The sequence below is a fragment of the Colletotrichum chrysophilum genome, assembly GCF_026319265.1.
Source record: "Colletotrichum chrysophilum strain AFK26 chromosome Unknown scaffold_9, whole genome shotgun sequence".
Classification (NCBI taxonomy): Eukaryota; Fungi; Ascomycota; class Sordariomycetes; order Glomerellales; family Glomerellaceae; genus Colletotrichum; species Colletotrichum chrysophilum.
The window spans coordinates 25,920-44,165 of record NW_026517296.1 but is presented as its reverse complement, the minus strand read 5'-3'; the positions used below and the strand labels follow the sequence as shown (position 1 = coordinate 44,165).

Below are 18,246 nucleotides of genomic sequence, written 5' to 3'. Positions count from 1 at the left end.
GGTTATCAATACGCAGCTTCCATTTTGATAACTGCATCCCGTTGCCGTCCCTGATAGCAGTCGGAGAAGCAATAGATCCATGTTGCTAATTGCAATTGTTGCCACTCATGATTGATTTTCTCTGCCCGTTCCCTCCTCTCATCCCGCGTCAACCCGCATCAACCAGACTCGCCCCGTTTGTTCCTCTACTTCCCTCCTCTCCTCTCCCGTTGCGTCCCCCGCCTTTCGTCTCCTCTTCGCGAGCATAACGCGGTAGTAGCTCATGCCCACCCAAGCAGCCATGACACATGGTCGCGTACCCAGGTACTCCTTTTTCGACCTCTCGCAACCGGTGCCTTCGCCAAGCCAAAGTATCTCGTGTCCCAAGCTAAGTCAGTCAGTCGAAATGTCCCAGGTCTGGTCTTCTGCCGCGTCCCAGTCCGGCTAGGCTTACTTCAGTTCAGAGTCCCAATGTTCCAGATGACTTTCTAGAACGGACCGAACACGCCGTCGAAGCAATGAATTACCACCGCAGCCCTGTTTGAGCGAGCTTTAAGCCGCAACCGACTGGCCAATATTTTACGTACAGCCCCGAGCTGAAAGAGTCTTCGTCATTGCTTTCCATTCAGCTTGCACTACATCGAAAAGGACCTTGGGAAATCATCGATATCCTCCGGTTACCTAGTCGTGTGGGGGCCATGCTACGGCTCCCCTCCGAAACCGCCGATTGATAGGATCCTCTCGGGATACCGACCCCGCCAGCGGGACATTCCTTTCCTAGGGTATCCGTCCGTCGACATGGGCGAAAACCGCGGGGGTGGGTTGGCGGTCGATTCGGTTGACAAGGTGGATGAGTCAAGCCGACAACCAAAATGAGAAACCAACATCAACTTGGAACGAGGCATTGGCTGCCACCAACAGGATTCCTTACGTCTCTGGACATCGAGACACTTCATGCCGTTGCTTTTCTCACACTCGCCTGCAGCAAATGATTGCCTTTGCCGAGCCAAGAGGCGGTTCTGCAATCTCTGCACCAGCCTGCCCTCCCGTCCGCCCCCAAGTCTTTTCCGCAGCTGCCTTCTCGACCTGAAATACCAAGTCCATCTGCTGCGTTCTGGCTAAGAATACGCCGCAAATCATTGTCAGGATCTGGAATGTCTCGGGACGGCCCCCGCCAATTGTACTCGACCCCTGTTTTTACTGCCTCCATCAATGCAAAAATCGACATCAGCCAGCAACATCCAGGCGAGTACGAGCTGCACCTGCGCTCAGCTCTGCGACTATCAGACACCATTGGCCGTGTTCCCGCTCTTGGTTCTCGCGTGTCCAAATTCGGTCTGATTTTGCCTCCCTTGCTCGTGGTAACGAGCTTGCTTTTGAAAGAAAGCGCGCCCCTGCGATATTGGCTACATAGTCTACCCTATCAACTTTCAAGATCCGGGGTTCATGTTCTTACTCGGCCGGCCGGCATGCCTGCAATACCACACAATCCTTTTTACAGGTTACCAATTGACCGGCTTCGCCATATCACGGCCTGCAGCTGAGGTAAGAAAAGGATTCTCAAGCTGAATAACTATTTTGCCCCAAAGAGACGAAGTTCAGGTTAGATCAGGATACACGAAGAGCGCAGCCCCAACGAATGTAGCAAAGCAACTCAGCACTTGCAGATTCAACGGATGCACGCCAGTCCGGGAACAAGCGCTTACGTTGTGCTGCTTCTGTGCCTCTTTCCCCCGTACTTGTCCGGCTTTACACGGACACAACCACCTCTAGCGGTATGGCTGAGCAGCAGCTTGTAACTGCGCAAGGTCGTGCGACGTGGGTTGATTAGATACCCCAACTTGCGAGTCTGGTCTCTGCAGCGATCTGTCTGCGGGCCGCTATCTGATGGAAGTATCAGTACCGACACAACGATTGCAACCTCGTGCTTACTTGGGAGGCCCTGCGAACCGCAGCTTGACGTAGCATACCAAGATGCCCGCGCCATGATTCAGAGACGTTGCCAACTTGCAACTCCGCCGTTTCCCCCACGCACGGCGCAAGATCGAAGCCAGCGTGCAATAAGCGACAATCCTCCCCCGCCGTTCATCTGCTGTGGAGCAGCCGTCCCGCCGCTACGTAACTGGTGGAATCCCCTACGTCAACCGCTCTCTCCACGTCCCTCGTCCTCCCACTCAACACGGGGGCCTCCCAACTCTGTCCCCATCCGATCCGACGTAGCCCAGCGTTCGAGACATGGCGGTTTTGCGTCAACGAGTCATTAGACTCAACGTGCACACCACGAATAGTGTATTGCCATGGTTCCAACCGGGCTCGAACACCACAAGCTCGACTAACGTAGCAGTCCACAAGAAACATGGAACCTGGCCAAGGTCATCATCAATCACTATTCGCGATGCGCCCACGTAGCGTCAGGGTAACTTCATGTCAACGTCCAATGGCGACCGACGTCTCCAAGGCATGAAGGTTTTGGTCTCCCCGAGGCACATGGTTGACATGTTCCCAACAAGACCGCTCAATGCAGCAATTCTGCAGTGAGTCACCGATACTTATTGGTCAATGCCAGGTACAACTGCACGAACCGCAGCTCCCCTTGTGCTACTGTACAGTTTCTGTACAGCTCCTGTACACCCAAAGTTTCTTCTGTCCACACACCACACACACCTCGCTGCGCAAGAGTGCGCGTCTCTCGTCAATGTTTCGCAACCCCAACCCCGAGCAATCCTCGTCCGAAGAATCCTCGACCCGACCCGCCGGATCTGCAACTCTCCAATCCCGCGCTGCCTCCGTTGACAAGAAGAAGGTTACTGTCCAATCTTCGAACCGAGTTCCTCTCAGCTTCCACTCCTACCCTCCCCCTCCTCGGATACCACATGCCGAAGAACCTTCGTTTGTTCTCGTACGACCCTTCGTGCGTCTCGAGCTCCCCCTCTCTCACATGAGTAGAAATGAATCAATCTCAAGCGGGGAAAACACTTTGCTGGGGACAAGTTTGACAAAGCTTCATGCCCAGAACGCAAGGTTCAAACATGGCACCGCAAGATTACCTGTTGGACTCTGGGGGGAATGGCAAGCTCCAATGGATGGTACCCCAGCTTGCTTGTGAAGCTATGCACCTAGACGCAATACCAGCGTCGATCCATCCGCATTCTGCCGATGAGGGGTAGCTCCATTGCCATCATCCCTCAAACACGATATAGACGAACCTGCCAGAAAGGGATATCTTGGCATTCAGCGACGAATCCCGAGCTCGGCCCTGCCTCGGGTCTGCAGAACGTGCCGACTCGATGATTTGACAGGTCAGTTGAAGACGTACCCGGGGCTGGCTCTGGTAGGTCACATTCAGCAATGTCCCATTTGTTAATTGTGAATCACGCCGGCGGTGTCTTATTGAATTAAATTGGACTTGGTGAATCCAAGCCTTTGGCTGTCATGCAGTCGAGTCTGGCAACTTCAGTGGGAGTTGGTCACGCCAGTCGCTGCGTCGGCCAACCGGATGTCCCACATTCTATCGACATAGATCCATTTCTGTGTTGTGTTCTATGAGCTCTTGTTGATTATCATTCGGAAACATGTTGACTATTGGAGTCGTGGGTTACAGGTAGAAGTTCCTGGGACATATCTACAGCCGCGCAGTGAGGGGAGAGCCGCCCATGGAAATGTAAATGAAACGCAACAATTGAACTTGTGTAAAACCGGCTGCCATGGTCTTTGAAACTTTGTGTTTTGAAAACGTACTACACCGTCCAGATCCGCGTTATACTACTCGGTCTTTCGACTTCAATACTAAGAGTCAACTTGGATTTGGGTCAAGGCCGCCAAACACAACACGACTATGTGACTCGAGGAACTACATAGCCACGCTACCTTTCTCCGTGGTAGAAAACCTACGAAGAAAGGCGACCATCGAAGCCTGAGGAAAGACGTTTGGTTTCGGCTCCTTTGTTTCAACGGCCACTTTGGGTAGAAACTTGAATGGAATCCTCGTCTGAGACTCAAAGAGGTGTAGGCTGCAGTAATAATACCAAACTATCATTAGAGACAAGCACCTTGTGTAGGATCAAAGGTGCGGTGATCAATCACAAAGTCTTTGTTTGGGCGCGGGAGGTCGCGATTGGGACAGTACCAGTGAATGTCGCAGAGCGGACGACCGAGGTTGCGCCCTTCCACCTCTTGACCATCCATTCACATTCAGTCCAATACCTTTACATCAACTGCCTCTCGTCTGAATTCTACTCACAAGTTGAAAAGTCCAGTTACCAGGTGACACATATTTCGGTGAATCAGTCGAACTGAGTTCGGTCAATCGCTGGTTATATGCACCCTTTTGAAGGACATCTATAGGTTCTCAACACCACCTTGATGCCAGAGGAATCTCAGAAACGCAAGCATAACAATTTTCCAGTCAGGAACATACCTATTTAATAGCACGATCAATCCAGGAACCGAGGAGTCAATTCATCCTTTCTATCCCTCACAAAAACCCAATTGGATACATCCGCAGGCACAGTTCAGGAACAGACAACCATCTCCTTTTGAACGCACAACTACACTGCATACCCAACCAAGTCTACTACAACATCATCACTACACACCCAACCACTCCAAACAACCACACATATCATGATGGCCGCTACAAACACCTCGGCCAACATGGCCGCCGTCAATGACCCCATGGACCTCGAGTTGGGTGACAGCCCTACCAAGCTGAGCAACGAGACCGTTGCCCGTAAAACCCCCAAGATCATCGTCACGAAGTCGGGCTCCAAAAAACAAGGTACGCTCAGGAACCAGGAACCACATCCCGTTTCAAAGTCAATTCATGCCAACAGCGCAATAGACAACAAGACCCTGCGCGCCACCAATCCCCAGCGCGTTACCAAGGCCTGGAATACCAACAAGCTCGAGCGCAAAATTGCCAAGCGCCGCTCTCGATACCTTAAGGCACGTGAGGCCGTCGAGACCCTCACAACTACCCCTCCCAGCTCCGACGTCTCTGACTCCGAGCTGTCAACCACCAAGGCCCAGCGTACTCTTGCCGAGCGCCGCTCTCGGTACCTTGAGGCCCTTGAGGAGTGGGCCCTCCCATTCACCCCTCCCAGCTCCGATGTGTCTGACTCTGACGACGAGCTGTCAACCACCAAGCTGGAGGACGAGACCACGGCCACAGCCACCCCTGGTACCAACGACATCGCCCAGGTGACACCGTGCACCCCCCCTTCCGAGGACGTCAAGTTCCTCGTCAACCCCAAGATCATTCTCCACGGCGAGACCTTCCGCTGGAACAAGGTCAGCGACGGTATCTACCAGAAGGCCGATGTGCTCAAGAAACCCAAGATCGTCCTCCACACGGCGACCTTCCGCTGGGAGAAGCTCAGCGACGGCACCTACATGAAGGTCAACAGGGTTTAGAAGCCCACACCCCGCATCGTCTTCATCCACCGCAAGTGATCCGGCTTAGCATCAATGGGCCGGGCATTTCATGAAGGCTGCGAGGGGCTGTAGGATAATTATTGGGATAACATGGAGTTATCGAGATTGTTCGTTTTACTGGCGTTCGCCTAGGCGCTAGTTGGTATAGATGGAGGCATAAGAAAGGCGTTTGAGATACCCACGGAGTTGCAGGTCAGACCGGAGACCCTTTTGGAAATTGTTTATGAGCACGACGTTGAGAAGCACACCCTTGAGAGCAAAGAGGTGTTTAGGATACCAGTCTGTCTTTATAGGCCAAAAACTTTCCCCCGTCAATCACTCTTTTGATTTGGACGTCGACAAGCCACAGGCACGGCCCAGACGGGTTGTGGGTCGAAATAGTGTAGGATATGGAAATCAAAGATTGGAAACCAAAGATGTTGCTTTGTTGTGAAGTTGATGTGAGCTCGCCCCTAGTGTCTGTTAAAGAATCTGTGCCCTGCGCTCTCCAAGTATCTGGTCAATCTTCCTCTCAAACTCTGGCGAAGACGTCTTGGGGTTGTTCCGGACATCAGGCGTCTTTCTAGGGAGCAAAGGATCGGGGAAGTGCTCTGCCATGAGAAGTCAGCATCATTCAGTCGTGAGCGCCAAACGCAGGCATCATATCTCCTGCATTGAGTCAGCGCCCGCAAGGAAAGCTACTACTCACTGGGATCGAAGCGCTGGTCGACGAGCTTAGCCTTGACGGACTCGCACTCGTCCCTGAACTTCTTGTTGTTCCAGTTGGCGGCCTTCTCGTCCCCGGCGCTGCCTCCCGCCTCCGGCCCATGGGTCTGGATCGCGGAGGTGGCTGCCATGTTCCTTGTTGTAGATACCCCGATGGATGGAATCCTTTCTTGCAACCATCCATTAGACTATTGCCAACATATGATTACCACGAGTTTAAATGGCATGCTTACTTTACCGTGCTCGCTCACTCACTGCCCGATTCGGCGATCGTCCTGCGCCAAGAGGAGGATGCCCAGACCTTTTTGTTTCCGAGATCTAGGAAGCTTCAAGAGACAGATGAATAAATGCACAATAGTTTAGAGAAAAGGCCGTCGAACAAGTATTGATAACTATATCACACTTTCCAAGGCCGTGTTGGGGTATATGAGTCTCCGCCCTGCTTATGCAGTCCAAAGTAAGCTTGCCAAAGTCATTGCGGATGAGCGGGATGGGGGACGTCGTTCTCGTCACACAGACACAGCCAGACACGGGCCCGGGCAACCCCACCATTCCAGGGTGTTTCCAAGATCCGATGCGGCGCCTGCTGACGCCCACCCTTGCAACTGCCCCTCCACACAGTTCCCTGGAGGAGGAACTTCGTGGGTACTTCCCACCAAGCCAAATTGGCTGTGTGCACACAAGTTTCTCTTGGGTCCATCTCCGCGGTCAAGTTAGCCCAAAGAAAAAAAATAACGACTCCGTTCAAGGAACCGCCGAGCCTAGGGGTGCCCGTCAACTTCATCCCACCTTTTTCCGCGTCGGACCCTACATCAAACGTCAGACACCTTGACGTCTTCCTTCTCATCCACCTTCAACCTCGAGGATATACCAATGCTGCCACATTAGTTATTATACGATTTGCCTTCTCACGGTCTACCCAAGCTTCTCTCCTCTCCCTGACCACCTTGCAAGCCTCTGTTCCTAAGGCGGCTCGCGACATTTCGACGGCATATCACATTTATACGGCACCAACGTACGAACCGCCAAGATGGTCAAGAAGGGCGCTGCTTCCAACGCATGGGAGGATGACTGGGAGACCCAAGCCGACAGGCTCGACGACCAGCCGCAGCAATCTGAGCCTCAGGTTCCGCTCAGCAAGGCAGAGCGCCTGGCCCGGCACGCTGAGTTGAATCGCAAGCTGTGGGAAGAAGCGTACGTCTGTCCAGGCCATATTTCCCTCCGTTGCAGCCCGAGTCCACGAAGCCCTTACGCTTCCACGCCCCCAATGCCTGCGAGACAACTAGCTAACCCTCACCACCCAACAGCGACTCTCCAGCACCCCTACACTTCATCGACTCTCAGCCTTCCGTCCCCCTAGCTACTGGCTTCAAGCCCCAAGTCAAGGTCCTCAGCCGCAAGCCCGCACCGCAAATGATCGCACGGCGCGACCCCGTCACCGGCCTCTCCCAGCTCTCCCTTGCCGATGACGACGACGACAAGGCAACTGAGAAGAAGCCACAGCTCACGCCGGAAGAAATCAGGGCGAAGCAACAGCGCGAACTCGAGGAGAAGCAGCGTCGATATGAGGAGGCCCGCGCAAAGATCTTTGGGGAGTCAAACCCTTCCTCTGGCGCCTCGAGCCCAGGGACCGTCACGCCGCCTAGAGGGCCAGGCGATGGTGGCAGGGGCAGCCAGCGCGGCAGGGGCCGTGGCCGTGGAGGTGGTCACAGAGGAAACTCGAGCAGGCAGGAAGACAGACGACCCGTCAGTAGGCCTGACGCGGGCCGATCCGAGAGCGGCCGCGAGCTCTACGACCCCAATTTCGCCCCCAGAGGAGGCGTCTCTTTGCAGAAACGTGGAGGAGATTCTGGTCACCAGTCTGGACGGTCGACACCTAGGGACGACGACCAGCCGCGACAAGCGATCAGATCACCACGCGGGCCGGATGGGAGTGGAAGAGGAGGGTTTGGCTTTGCCAACAGAGGCACCAGAGAAGGTTGAATTACTATGCTAAGACGACATATCTACCAGCCTCCGCCAATCTTGCCCGCCAACTGGATGACGCGCTCCGTCTCGGTCGTCTTGTCCTTGCCTACGTCGCTAATCACCTCGCGATACGTGGTGAGCGCCAGTCTACCCAAGTCTATGCCAGTAATGTCCGCCCAATGCGCCAGCGTATCTCGAACGTAAGAAGGCGAAATTCCATCGACAATATCTGCTCGGCTCTCACCATTTTGAGAGACGACCTCTTCGCCGTCTGAGTCCTCGGCCGAAAAGTAAGCTTCGTCAACCTCGGCAAGGAAGTCCTTTTGCTCCAGCGGACCGGGCTTGGTCGCAAAGCCCTTGCGCTCGACGATGATGGGATCGTCAACCTTGATCTGACCACCGCCGTTGGTGCAGCCGCCCGGGCAGGCCATCACCTCGACATAGGCATACTCGAGGCCCGCAGGCTTGCCGTTGGGTCGCCTTGCGGCACCGAATGCCTTGCCGCCAGGCAAACGAGATGGTCGCGCTGGCTTCAGTTTGCGCACCAGATTTTGGATATTACGGAAGCCGTAATACCTGGCGGCCTTGAAAATCGGGTCTCCTGTGGAGGATGCGACAATGTACTCAGTAACATCGGCATTTCGTCCACGGATTGTTTGAATTTGGGAGTTGGGGTGCTTGGAAGCCACCGTTTGGAGAGTGAAATAGAGGTTACCGCCTGACGAGCCCGCCGCCTGAGAGGAGCGGTGGGCCGCACGTCGCGGGAAAAGGAACTTATCCAGGCGGTCGTCAGGGAAAGTCGCGCGTTGGAGGTTAGGGTTACTCCGGGGGAGGTCAAAGAAATTGAAGCCTCTTGATTCCGCGAGCATCAGAACCTCCTTGCTAGTGATGACACAGTCGACGTCGCGAACCCCGCGCCCTGGTTTGCCGTCTCCCGCCCACACCGTGTCCGTGAGCTCCTCGCGACTGGCCTCCAGCTTCTTGTCAAAGCACGGCATAACAGCCAGGTGCCAGATCCTGCTCGGCGGGATCCCGAGCTTCTTGCTCAGCGTAGTCTTGAGTAGCGTGCCCATCAAAGCCTGCGGCGACTTCACCCGCGATAGGTGCGGGAGGACGTAGGGGTGCGTCTTCTCGGCATAGCAGACCCATCCGGGGCACGAGGACGTGAGGATCGGCTTCGTCGGAGCAGACGTCGGCGCAGCAGCGTTCTCAGCACCGGCACCACCAAGTACCTCATCCGCGCTGAGGACCAGACACGCCTCGCGCGCGACGTTGGTGTCCACGACCCATGTGAAGCCGTTATTCCACTTGCCCCCGCGCGCGAGCCCCTCCGGCCCGCTGAGGAGCCCGTCGAGCATGTGTCCGGCCTCCTTCTCGGTGGCGCCGCCGCCAACCGCGGCGGCCAGGCTGGCGCGGGTCTGCGGCGAGACGCTCGCGACGAAGAGGCGCCTGCTCTCGTCCTCGAGGCCGTCGACGCGGAACTGGCCGCTCTCGTCGGGGCCGACGATGCGCAGCGCGGGGCCGAAGTCGAGGGTGTTGAGGACCTCGGTGTGCGACTGCATGCTCACGAGCACGGCCTCGGCGGATGTGACGCAGCCGGAGCAGGCGAGGCAGTCTGTCAGGGAGATCTCGGCGGGCGCGGCGGCGGCAGAGCCGTTGTTGGCGGGCTGGCCGTCGAGGATTACTTCGTGCTCGAGAGACGCATCTTGGGGCGGGGTGGGCGGCGCGGCGGGGAGGGTTTCGATTGGTTTGATGCAGGCGACGCCCGGACTGATGAAGTCGTTGAGGTCGTCTGCGGAGAGGATTGCGCTCATTGCGCCGGCTTCGGGTTCGAGATCGTGTGGAAGAGGAGGTGTTGATTGTGTCGAGATCGCGGGGTAGATTTTCTCTTTGGTTTGGAAGTGTGACGCACGAGGAGGCCTATTCAATGTAGAGAGAGGATGGGAGTGAGGCCGCTTTTTGTCATGTGCTTGCTAATGCAAAGAGGGTCGTCGGTGCCCCTTGTCTTTTGTCTTTACGTCTTGCTAATTCCTCAGCGAATCCGGAGATGCGCAATTGGGCGGAGGTGATTAGCAGAGACTGGTAGAATCGGCGTGTGTGATTGCAAATCCGTCCCCCACCACTGGATTGGGGGAGGGGAATCTAACAGTGGGTGCAGTGCAGTCACAGCGCTGGATTGCCCGCATGCGAAATCGGCCCTGTGGGTGGCGGATTGGGAAGAAAAATTTAGTGGAGTTGAGCCCCGCGGCATCGGCCGGCATGAGGCACCCTGGGGAGGCAGAGAGTGACAAGGGGGGTTCTTCAGGCGGTGCGACGCGGTGACAGGGAGCCTGGTCCTGTACGTGTTCGCCCCATGCCCAGCTGGGAGACCGGCTGGCAGGGGGAGGGGGACGCGCGCGCAGCGTCCCTTCCGGGCCGGGTCTCCAGTCCAATGACGTCGCTGGAAGTATATACGTACGTTGTTAGCTGAAGTCGCCTCAACTGATAACTTCAAGAGAGCTTCATGTAATTTGTAAGAACTTGCTGCTACTGTCCTAAACACACTCACTTTGAAGCACTGATTTCTCACTATTCACAATGGACGTAAGTGACAACTCCTCCGAGGTGACAGACACCTGCTGATCACGACCTGCAAAGGCGGTATCAAGCTATAGCTTCGGAAACTTGGGCTGGCTCTCCATGCAGGCCATCCCCCTCATCTTCTGGCCGAGATTCATCGGAAACCTCCTCCGTCCTGATGACTACCAGGCCACTGCTACCTGCAAGCCTTCTCCATCCCTATGCCAAGAGCTCCCCGTTAACTAAATGCTCCAGCTCTCGAGGACTACTTTGCCCGATCCCTCGGCTTCGCTCTCCTCACTCTGGGCCTCCTGGTGGTGTGTCTCTCGGGAGCAGTTCCCCTGACATCCGAAGATCAAAGTCAGTCCCTCTTGTTTTCTAGCCCTTCAATGGGATGCTCACACACAATCAGCACCTCAAGGAACGATATCACCGTACGCCAACGCCGCAGTGGTCCTCACATCACTTCACCACGCCTCTGCCGCCTTTTACTGCTACAGCCGGTACCTCAGATCTGACCAGACGGCCTTCGTCCTGGGTTGCCTGGGCAGCACCGTCTTTGCCGTGTTCGGGCTGTACTGCCTCCTGTTCGCTGGTGACAAGTCGCGCCGGAGCAAGAAGGGTTACGACAAGGACACGAGCTCGTTCCCTTTCAAGAACGCCGAGTCGTACAAGTCGAAGAAGAAGGGCCTGTAGGGACAGTCATGCGTCTTATGACAGCGTTCCTATGTGGCGCGCTGTAGAGAAAATGAGAGATCTAGGGCACCGCATATACCTGGACCTGATGTATAACCTTTGCTCGATGTAGTGAGTTCATGTCGAACTAAGGGACCCATCACCTAGATTTTGCCTTCAACGGCAGCCATAGAGGCACCATGTGCAGATAGCAAATTACTGCTTGTTCACTCAAAAAAAGGTTCCTCTAGTGTACAATACGCCAAACGCCCCTTTCTTAGCCCGCAAGCCCCATTCCCGCAGACACCCAACCCCACTCAGAGAGGTGCAACGAGCATGTACGTTGCTCTCTATGTTCTTTGAGGAACCACTTCGAAATCAAATTAGACCACTCTGGCCCACGTGTCTGGTTTCCTTATCGACTGACCGTAGGCATTTTCATATCCCCATCTTCGTGCTTACAGAACCTCAGAAGCCGCCATATCATTCTTCCGTAGACCTTTGCAGACATCTATGAGATAATGGAAGGCGGAGTATTTGGGTGTTCATATCTTGTCGTGCGGCCGTCAATGCGCCTATCAGGCGTCAAACCCATGTTGCAAGCCCAACCGCGCTTAACACAATGAGTGCAAACATCGGCGTCGAGGGCGGAAGAGCACCGTATCTTCCATCTTCTGCAGCCATCGCAGGCCCTTGGGGCTAGGAACATTCGCCATCTCTTGGTCTTCGGTGTGACGGGTCCCTCGCAGACTTGTGGATGTGTCACAGCCAGATAACCGAGAGAGTACTCTTTTCCGCAAGAACGACAGGGAACCTTCGGCTCGCCCTTGTCCAGATGGGTTCTTGGAAACTTGCCCGTATCCTTGTCATCGCTCTCGTCAACGCTCTCATTTTGAGCCTCGCCATCCTCGTCATCGCCTTTGCTTCCGTACCCCCCATCTGAGCCATCCAGGTGACTCTTTGAAGTGCATTGGTGGTTCTAACTGGTTGCTGCGACTTCGGACTTGGTTCCGTTCGCCAGCGTCTCTTCGGCCGGTGATGCTTTACGAGATTCCGCGCCATCGCCGTTTGTAGCAGCTGTCTCCTGGCTCTCGATGACTCCTGAAAGCTGTACATCTGCGGCCCCAGAAAGTACCGCCGCTTTGCGCTTGTGCCAGTCGACCTCGCTCTGAACAACTTGGGACAGCAGGACCTCTTTCTCTCTCCACTGGTCCTTGTACTGCTCTTCCCAGTACTTGACCTCTTCTGCAAGATTCGCTGTTTCTTCTTGCGCCCACTTGACTTGATGTCTGCAAAGCGTGTAGAGCCTTTCGAGAGGCATGTCCAGCTCTTGCTTGGTGAAGCCAAGTTCCTCGGTCATTGGTGTGAACAGATCGGCCGAAAGCTCATCATCGTCTGCGCCGTCATCAATGGCATCATCCTGGCCAGCGGCATGTGATTGGGGAGTCTTGAGAATAATCTTGAGCTTGCCCTTGCCTGTGGGACCTGCCTGCATCGACTTGGGTACAGGGTCGGAGGGACGAAGGGCTTCTGTCTCGTGGACGGTTCGCATGTGCTTCGCCAGGGCATCGGATCTAGTAAACGAGCGATCGCATTCTGTGGTCAAGTCAGTTGATGGTCTGTATGGCACTCGACGAGATGAACGTACCTGGGAGGTAGCAGTAGAAGGGCTTCTCCCTGGTGTGGGAGCGCATGTGTGCCTTCAACGCGTAGCCACTTGCGTGGGCCATGCTCTTTCTGTTGCATCCATTCCATTCGCAGGTATACTTCTTCTGACGACTCTCAATATGGTCGTTGTGGATATGCTCGACCAACTTGTCCATGTTGCCGAGGTCACCCGCGTCGCAGCCTTCCCATGCGCAGAAAGTGACCTGCTCTTGGAAGTCCTCTTCGTCGAGTCTAGCATTGATGGGCGAGCTGGGAATGTCACCTGATGTATCCGAAGAGACGTCCGACAGGCCCTCGAGAGGGTCGGCCTCGGCTTCGGGCTCATGCTCGGGCTCGGGCTCCTGGACTGGTGCAGGCGCAGGGGATGTCGTTGAGGTTGCTCCTAGTCTCTGTCGCTTCGAAGGTCGGAGAAGAGATTCATCCTCATAGTCGTGAGCTTCGTTGTCGGAAGCGTCCGTGTTATCCATGGAGGAAAGAGGCGACTCGGGCGGTGTGGAATGGCGCGCCATTGTGTGCTGTTTGATGCCAAAAAAGCTCTTTCGAAGGATGCAGAAAACAGTACCAATTGGTATGTGATGGCCGCGTGAGATTAATTTTAGGGTGAAGCGGTTGAACTGCGTTCCTTGTAGTTGTGCTGGAGAAATTGAAACTTGCAGCAAGAGACAAAGATGCTCGTGCAGAGATGAGAAAAAGCCCAGCACCAAAGCAATTGCTGGAGAAAAGTCACGTCAGTCGAAAGGGTGCTCCTGACAACCTTAATGGTGTTTGCGCCTGCACCTGGATCGCGACGACCGTGGCTCACGGAGCTCACCCAGTGGGTCCAGTCCTTCCCAGCTGCGAATTTCCGGGGCGATTCTGCCAGCTGTGGCCCAGGTGGCAGACATCCCCGTGCCAGTGTCAGCCACTCAGCTGCCAGGCACCCACGACGCAGCCCAGGCACACCCCCTGTAAATTGGGGTCTCGAAATCCTTCATTATTCTGTTTATGCCCCTCCCCCACCATCACAACTCAGACAGACACTCATTTTGCGCATTTGCTGCCTGCTTGCTCCTAGCACTACAAAACACTCCTCTTTGCACCGAATAATCATGGCGACCACGCGCAAGGTGTTCTCCCTTGAGGGAAAGGGTCTTAAGCTCGACACTGCTGCTGACCTCGAGCCCCATATTGCCGAGTTGCGCTCTACCGATGTGGAGGAAGTCAAGTTCCTTGGAAACACTTTGGGAGTCGGCGCTTGCAAGCTTCTCGGAGAGGTTTTGGCCACCAAGAAGAACCTCCAAGTCAGTTCACCGGTCCTCCGCTATTTCTAACCGCGCATGCTGACGAGCCCAAACCCAGTCCGCTGACCTTTCCGACATCTTCACTGGACGTCTCCTGAGCGAGATTCCCGAGGCGCTCTCCTCCCTCCTGACTTCCATCCTGAACCTTCCCAAGCTCAACACGATTAACCTTAACGACAATGCCTTCGGCATCAACACCCAGGCTCCCGTCGTTGCCTTCCTGGCTGCCCACGTGCCCCTCCAGCACCTTTACCTGAACAATAATGGTCTCGGTCCCCATGCTGGTATCCTGGTCGCGGATGCGCTCTCTGAGTTGCACGCCAAGAAAGAGGCGGCTAGAAAGGAGGGCAAGGAGGTCCCAGACCTTGAGACCGTTATCTGCGGTCGCAACCGTCTGGAGAACGGCAGTATGCAGGCCTGGGCCAAGGCCTTCAGCCTCCACAACAAGATCAAGGAGATTAAGATGGTCCAAAACGGCATCCGTCAGGAGGGGATCAGCCATCTTATCAGCGAGGGTCTGAACCACGCGACCGAGCTGCGCATCCTCGATCTCCAGGATAACACCTTCACCCTTTCCGGCGCCAAGGCCGTCGCCAGCGTTCTCCCCAACTGGGCGCATCTGCAAGAGCTGGGCCTCAACGACGCCTACCTGACTGCCAAGGGTACCGCTCTCGTTGCCAAGGCTCTTGCGAAGGGCAACCAGGACAAGCTCGAGATTCTCCGTCTGCAGTTCAACGACATTACCGCCAAGGCTCTCACGGGCATTGCCAGCGCCGCTACCGACTCTCTGCCTGCTCTGAAAAAGGTTGAGCTGAACGGTAACAAGTTCGAAGAGGAAGATCCCTCCGTCGTCGCTATCCGTGAGCTTCTCGAGGAGCGCAAGGAGAAGCTCGGTGGTGACATTATCGACGAGGACGCATGGGGTCTTGACAGCCTCAGCGACCTGGAAGAGGAGGATTCCGACGAGGAGGAGGAAGAAGAGTCGGATGAGGAGGAGGAGCTCGAGCCCGAGAAGAGGGCCGAGATCCTCGTCAAGGAGGCCGAGGAGGCTCAGGAGCAGCCTACCGTCCAGCTCAAGGATAAGGAGGTGGACGACCTGGCCAAGAAGTTGGAGAAGACGGGAATTTAGAATCAGAAGAAAGAATCCCTTTGGTTTATTAGTTTAGAAGGCGGAACGCAAGAGGAAGGCCCCATTACGCGGAGACACGATACCCCCAAAATACACTTCATCCCCCCAGTACCCTCTACCCCCCAAACACCACCCACGACCTGCGAGATACATCGCGAACTCGCATATGTCGAGTTATGGCTGCGCAAAACCGCATGAGAGGCTGCCTGCTTGTTGCTTAGCAACTTTTGCGCCCTCGCGGCATGCGCGTACAAGGTTCCCTCGTGCGTTTGGGGTGCATCATCCCGCAGCTCCCCGGTCATCACTCCACGATCACCCCACACATCTGGCCGTCTTCAGCACAGCCATATCACAAGAGCATTGCAAATAAATTGCGTGAGCAAGAATGTCTACATGTAATGGGAACAGCGTCTGTTCCTAGAGACTGCATTATACTGATAGCAATAAACTTAACATCACCAATCACACCAAAACTTACATTGCGAGCACACATTGAACCAATATGACAGGCCATTACCTGTTCGAGACAACGGACTCGGTTATTGAGATACTCTGGGACGTGGCGCTCGCGTTCTTCATCGTCCGCATCGCTTGGACTTATTTCCTCCTCACCTTCTCGACGAGCGCGCTCCTTTCATGGGTAATCTGCAAATACCCAGAGCTGCTGCTACCCGCGTCCAAGCAGCACCTCACGACGTCAGAAGCGGAGCTTATGCTCGTCCCGCTACAGGCAATAGTCGGGGTCGTCTGGGCCCGCTATGTCGTCGTTGTCTATGAGATCCCGCGCGTGGCGTGGTTTAGGCTCGCCCTCGGCGGGCTGGCGGCTGTCCTCATGTTCGCGGCCGAGGCGCTGCTGGGGCTCGTGTTGTACGAGGAGGGCTACGGGGACTGGATCCGGGAGACTGACGGCACGGCGTGGCTCGCGTCTGTCGGGCTGCTTGGGGCCTTTGCTCTGATGCCTACTGCGTTGATGGGGTTCGAGGGGAAAGCTGCCGATGGGGTGGAGGGGGAGGTTGTGACGGCGGGCTCGACGTCGCTTGGGCTTGAAGGCAAGGAGTTGATGGAAGCAGTGTAAGTTCAGCGGTTAGTGTTCAGGGGCATTGCTGACATGTTCTAGACCTGCGATGAGTGTTGCGTCCAAAGATGAGCTGAAAGGAGAGAGAAACTGATGGAAAGTTGTGAGTGGCGGTTCATGATATGTTTCACGACTTGTCGACGAATTTTATTTTGTAATATGGAGATGGTTGTTCAGTTGCTCCTGGTCTCAATATTCCATGTTCTGTCCTGAGAGATTTGAGTCAACATTAAGGAACTTTTGAGAATAAATTAATCATAAACCAACCAACCAGTGTGAGTTGAATTGAAGTAATTTCAGCGTTGACAATGTGCGCCATTGTCAGCTAAGATATCGTGCCCGGGAGTGGCGCAAATACGCTTGTAGTTTGGTCATGTAGAGCTGTGTAAGTGGACTTGAAGCTCTCACATGCTGAGTCTTCCAAGCTTCCTGTCCCCTCAATAGTCTGCCTTCATGTTAACTTTGCCGTGTTTCTTCAGATCTATTCAAAAGGGTGACTCGTTTTGCAACACCAGCTGACCTAAATCACCTGGTCAAGAAGGTGGTGAGATTGAATGTGCCGGAACAGGATGGCAGCTGCCAGCGGAGCGAGTTGGGGTCCAAGGTCGCCTGTGCGCCGGGCGCTCCCGCTGTGGCACTGTGGCAGGGTTCATTCTTCAGGGTGTCCCAGTACCTGGAAAAGTGGGTACCGACCGCCACCATGAGGACTGAAGGATTCTATCTGTCAACCCCGACCTCAACCCCTTCTCTTCCATCTTGGGTCTATCTTGGGTGACATCTGACCTGGAGATCCGGCCAGCTCACAGAAAGGAGCCTGATGTCTGTTATTGGCAAGGTACATTTCCGTGCTGTTCACTGGCACACGCTCACAGCCAGAGGCAACTCTCTGGACCTCGAAATTAACCCGATGAACACAGTACCACCCCAGAGAACACGACTCTTTATTTTGGACGATGTTCATTCTGGGAACAATATTGAAAGAGCCCCATCTGACTCAGTTCTAGTGAACAGCAGAAGGTATGCCTGAAATTGCTGGTTCATCTTTCTGACCAAAGTCAGGTAGTTCTGGATGTCACAAACCTTGAGAAGCCTCAAGATGCCGAGGCGTTACAGTCTAGACCGATGTCTTGGGCCGGGCTACCTGAGAATATTGATGGCTTGCATATTACCGCGTGGATCTCTGAACACTTTGCTTGAGAGAATTGGTGAGCCAGAACAGGCCTCACCATTCCTTGGCAGGCCGCAGCTTCATACGGGGGTTGGTGAAGCGTGCCACTTACGGGGCACATTCCTCACGATGAGTCTCGTCTCACCCATCACCAACCCCCAGGGGACTCAAGAGCCTCATCGCAATAAGTCTATATCTTTTGTCTGCAGCTTTCAGTTATCTCCCTTTTTCTTTTCTTTTTTGTCTTGTCATCACCAGCCTGTTTAAGACATTGATCTGCCATCATGATCAAAACGACTCTTCTCTTGCCTCTCCTCCTCACCATCGTGGGCGCTGTGCCCATGATGAACAGTTCGCCTTCCCAGGCCGGCTGTAGCAATCCAGACACCGTGATAGTGTCTACAGTAGTCACCAGAACAACACAGCGTGGCGGAAATGCCTCGAGTCCACCAACAGTCCCATCGAACAGGCCGGTATCTTCAAGCCCGCCTACAATACCCTCAAAGCCAACGCCGGTAGCTTCCTCGCCAGCATCAAACACAGGAAGCTCTAGTCCTCCGACGAGCAGCGGCGGTAGCAGTGGAGGAACATCACCAGCGTCAGGCTT

The 18,246-nt window shown here is 54.9% G+C and overlaps 9 protein-coding genes across 9 annotated transcripts; 6 read left to right on the top strand and 3 right to left on the bottom strand.

Moving 5' to 3' along the window:
• Positions 1-4,632: 4,632 nt before the first annotated feature.
• On the top strand, positions 4,633-5,391 carry COL26b_001865 (uncharacterized protein; the record flags this gene model as incomplete). Its single annotated transcript, XM_053174802.1, has 1 exon — positions 4,633-5,391. The coding sequence occupies one exon, from the start codon at positions 4,633-4,635 to the stop codon at positions 5,389-5,391; it is 759 nt and encodes a 252-aa protein (XP_053041097.1).
• A 483-nt stretch (positions 5,392-5,874) lies between these two features.
• Positions 5,875-6,248, bottom strand: COL26b_001864 (uncharacterized protein; the record flags this gene model as incomplete). The annotated part of the gene is made up of 2 exons (XM_053174801.1): positions 5,875-6,002; positions 6,101-6,248. 2 exons carry the CDS (start codon positions 6,246-6,248, stop codon positions 5,875-5,877), a joined length of 276 nt encoding a protein of 91 aa, XP_053041096.1.
• Positions 6,249-7,147: 899 nt separating this feature from the next.
• COL26b_001863 (uncharacterized protein) lies at positions 7,148-8,100 on the top strand (the record flags this gene model as incomplete). The annotated part of the gene is made up of 2 exons (XM_053174800.1): positions 7,148-7,311; positions 7,425-8,100. The coding sequence occupies 2 exons, from the start codon at positions 7,148-7,150 to the stop codon at positions 8,098-8,100; spliced, it is 840 nt and encodes a 279-aa protein (XP_053041095.1).
• A 23-nt stretch (positions 8,101-8,123) lies between these two features.
• NAR1 (Cytosolic Fe-S cluster assembly factor nar1) lies at positions 8,124-9,899 on the bottom strand (the record flags this gene model as incomplete). Its single annotated transcript, XM_053174799.1, has 1 exon — positions 8,124-9,899. The coding sequence occupies one exon, from the start codon at positions 9,897-9,899 to the stop codon at positions 8,124-8,126; it is 1,776 nt and encodes a 591-aa protein (XP_053041094.1).
• A 763-nt stretch (positions 9,900-10,662) lies between these two features.
• On the top strand, positions 10,663-11,340 carry COL26b_001861 (uncharacterized protein; the record flags this gene model as incomplete). Its single annotated transcript, XM_053174798.1, has 4 exons — positions 10,663-10,668; positions 10,723-10,816; positions 10,900-11,004; positions 11,057-11,340. The coding sequence occupies 4 exons, from the start codon at positions 10,663-10,665 to the stop codon at positions 11,338-11,340; spliced, it is 489 nt and encodes a 162-aa protein (XP_053041093.1).
• Positions 11,341-12,298: 958 nt separating this feature from the next.
• On the bottom strand, positions 12,299-13,496 carry COL26b_001860 (uncharacterized protein; the record flags this gene model as incomplete). The annotated part of the gene is made up of 2 exons (XM_053174797.1): positions 12,299-12,915; positions 12,968-13,496. 2 exons carry the CDS (start codon positions 13,494-13,496, stop codon positions 12,299-12,301), a joined length of 1,146 nt encoding a protein of 381 aa, XP_053041092.1.
• Positions 13,497-14,075: 579 nt separating this feature from the next.
• On the top strand, positions 14,076-15,396 carry COL26b_001859 (uncharacterized protein; the record flags this gene model as incomplete). Its single annotated transcript, XM_053174796.1, has 2 exons — positions 14,076-14,267; positions 14,326-15,396. The coding sequence occupies 2 exons, from the start codon at positions 14,076-14,078 to the stop codon at positions 15,394-15,396; spliced, it is 1,263 nt and encodes a 420-aa protein (XP_053041091.1).
• A 502-nt stretch (positions 15,397-15,898) lies between these two features.
• On the top strand, positions 15,899-16,565 carry COL26b_001858 (uncharacterized protein; the record flags this gene model as incomplete). The annotated part of the gene is made up of 2 exons (XM_053174795.1): positions 15,899-16,467; positions 16,514-16,565. 2 exons carry the CDS (start codon positions 15,899-15,901, stop codon positions 16,563-16,565), a joined length of 621 nt encoding a protein of 206 aa, XP_053041090.1.
• Positions 16,566-17,923: 1,358 nt separating this feature from the next.
• COL26b_001857 (uncharacterized protein) lies at positions 17,924-18,192 on the top strand (the record flags this gene model as incomplete). Its single annotated transcript, XM_053174794.1, has 2 exons — positions 17,924-17,990; positions 18,065-18,192. 2 exons carry the CDS (start codon positions 17,924-17,926, stop codon positions 18,190-18,192), a joined length of 195 nt encoding a protein of 64 aa, XP_053041089.1.
• Positions 18,193-18,246: the final 54 nt, after the last annotated feature.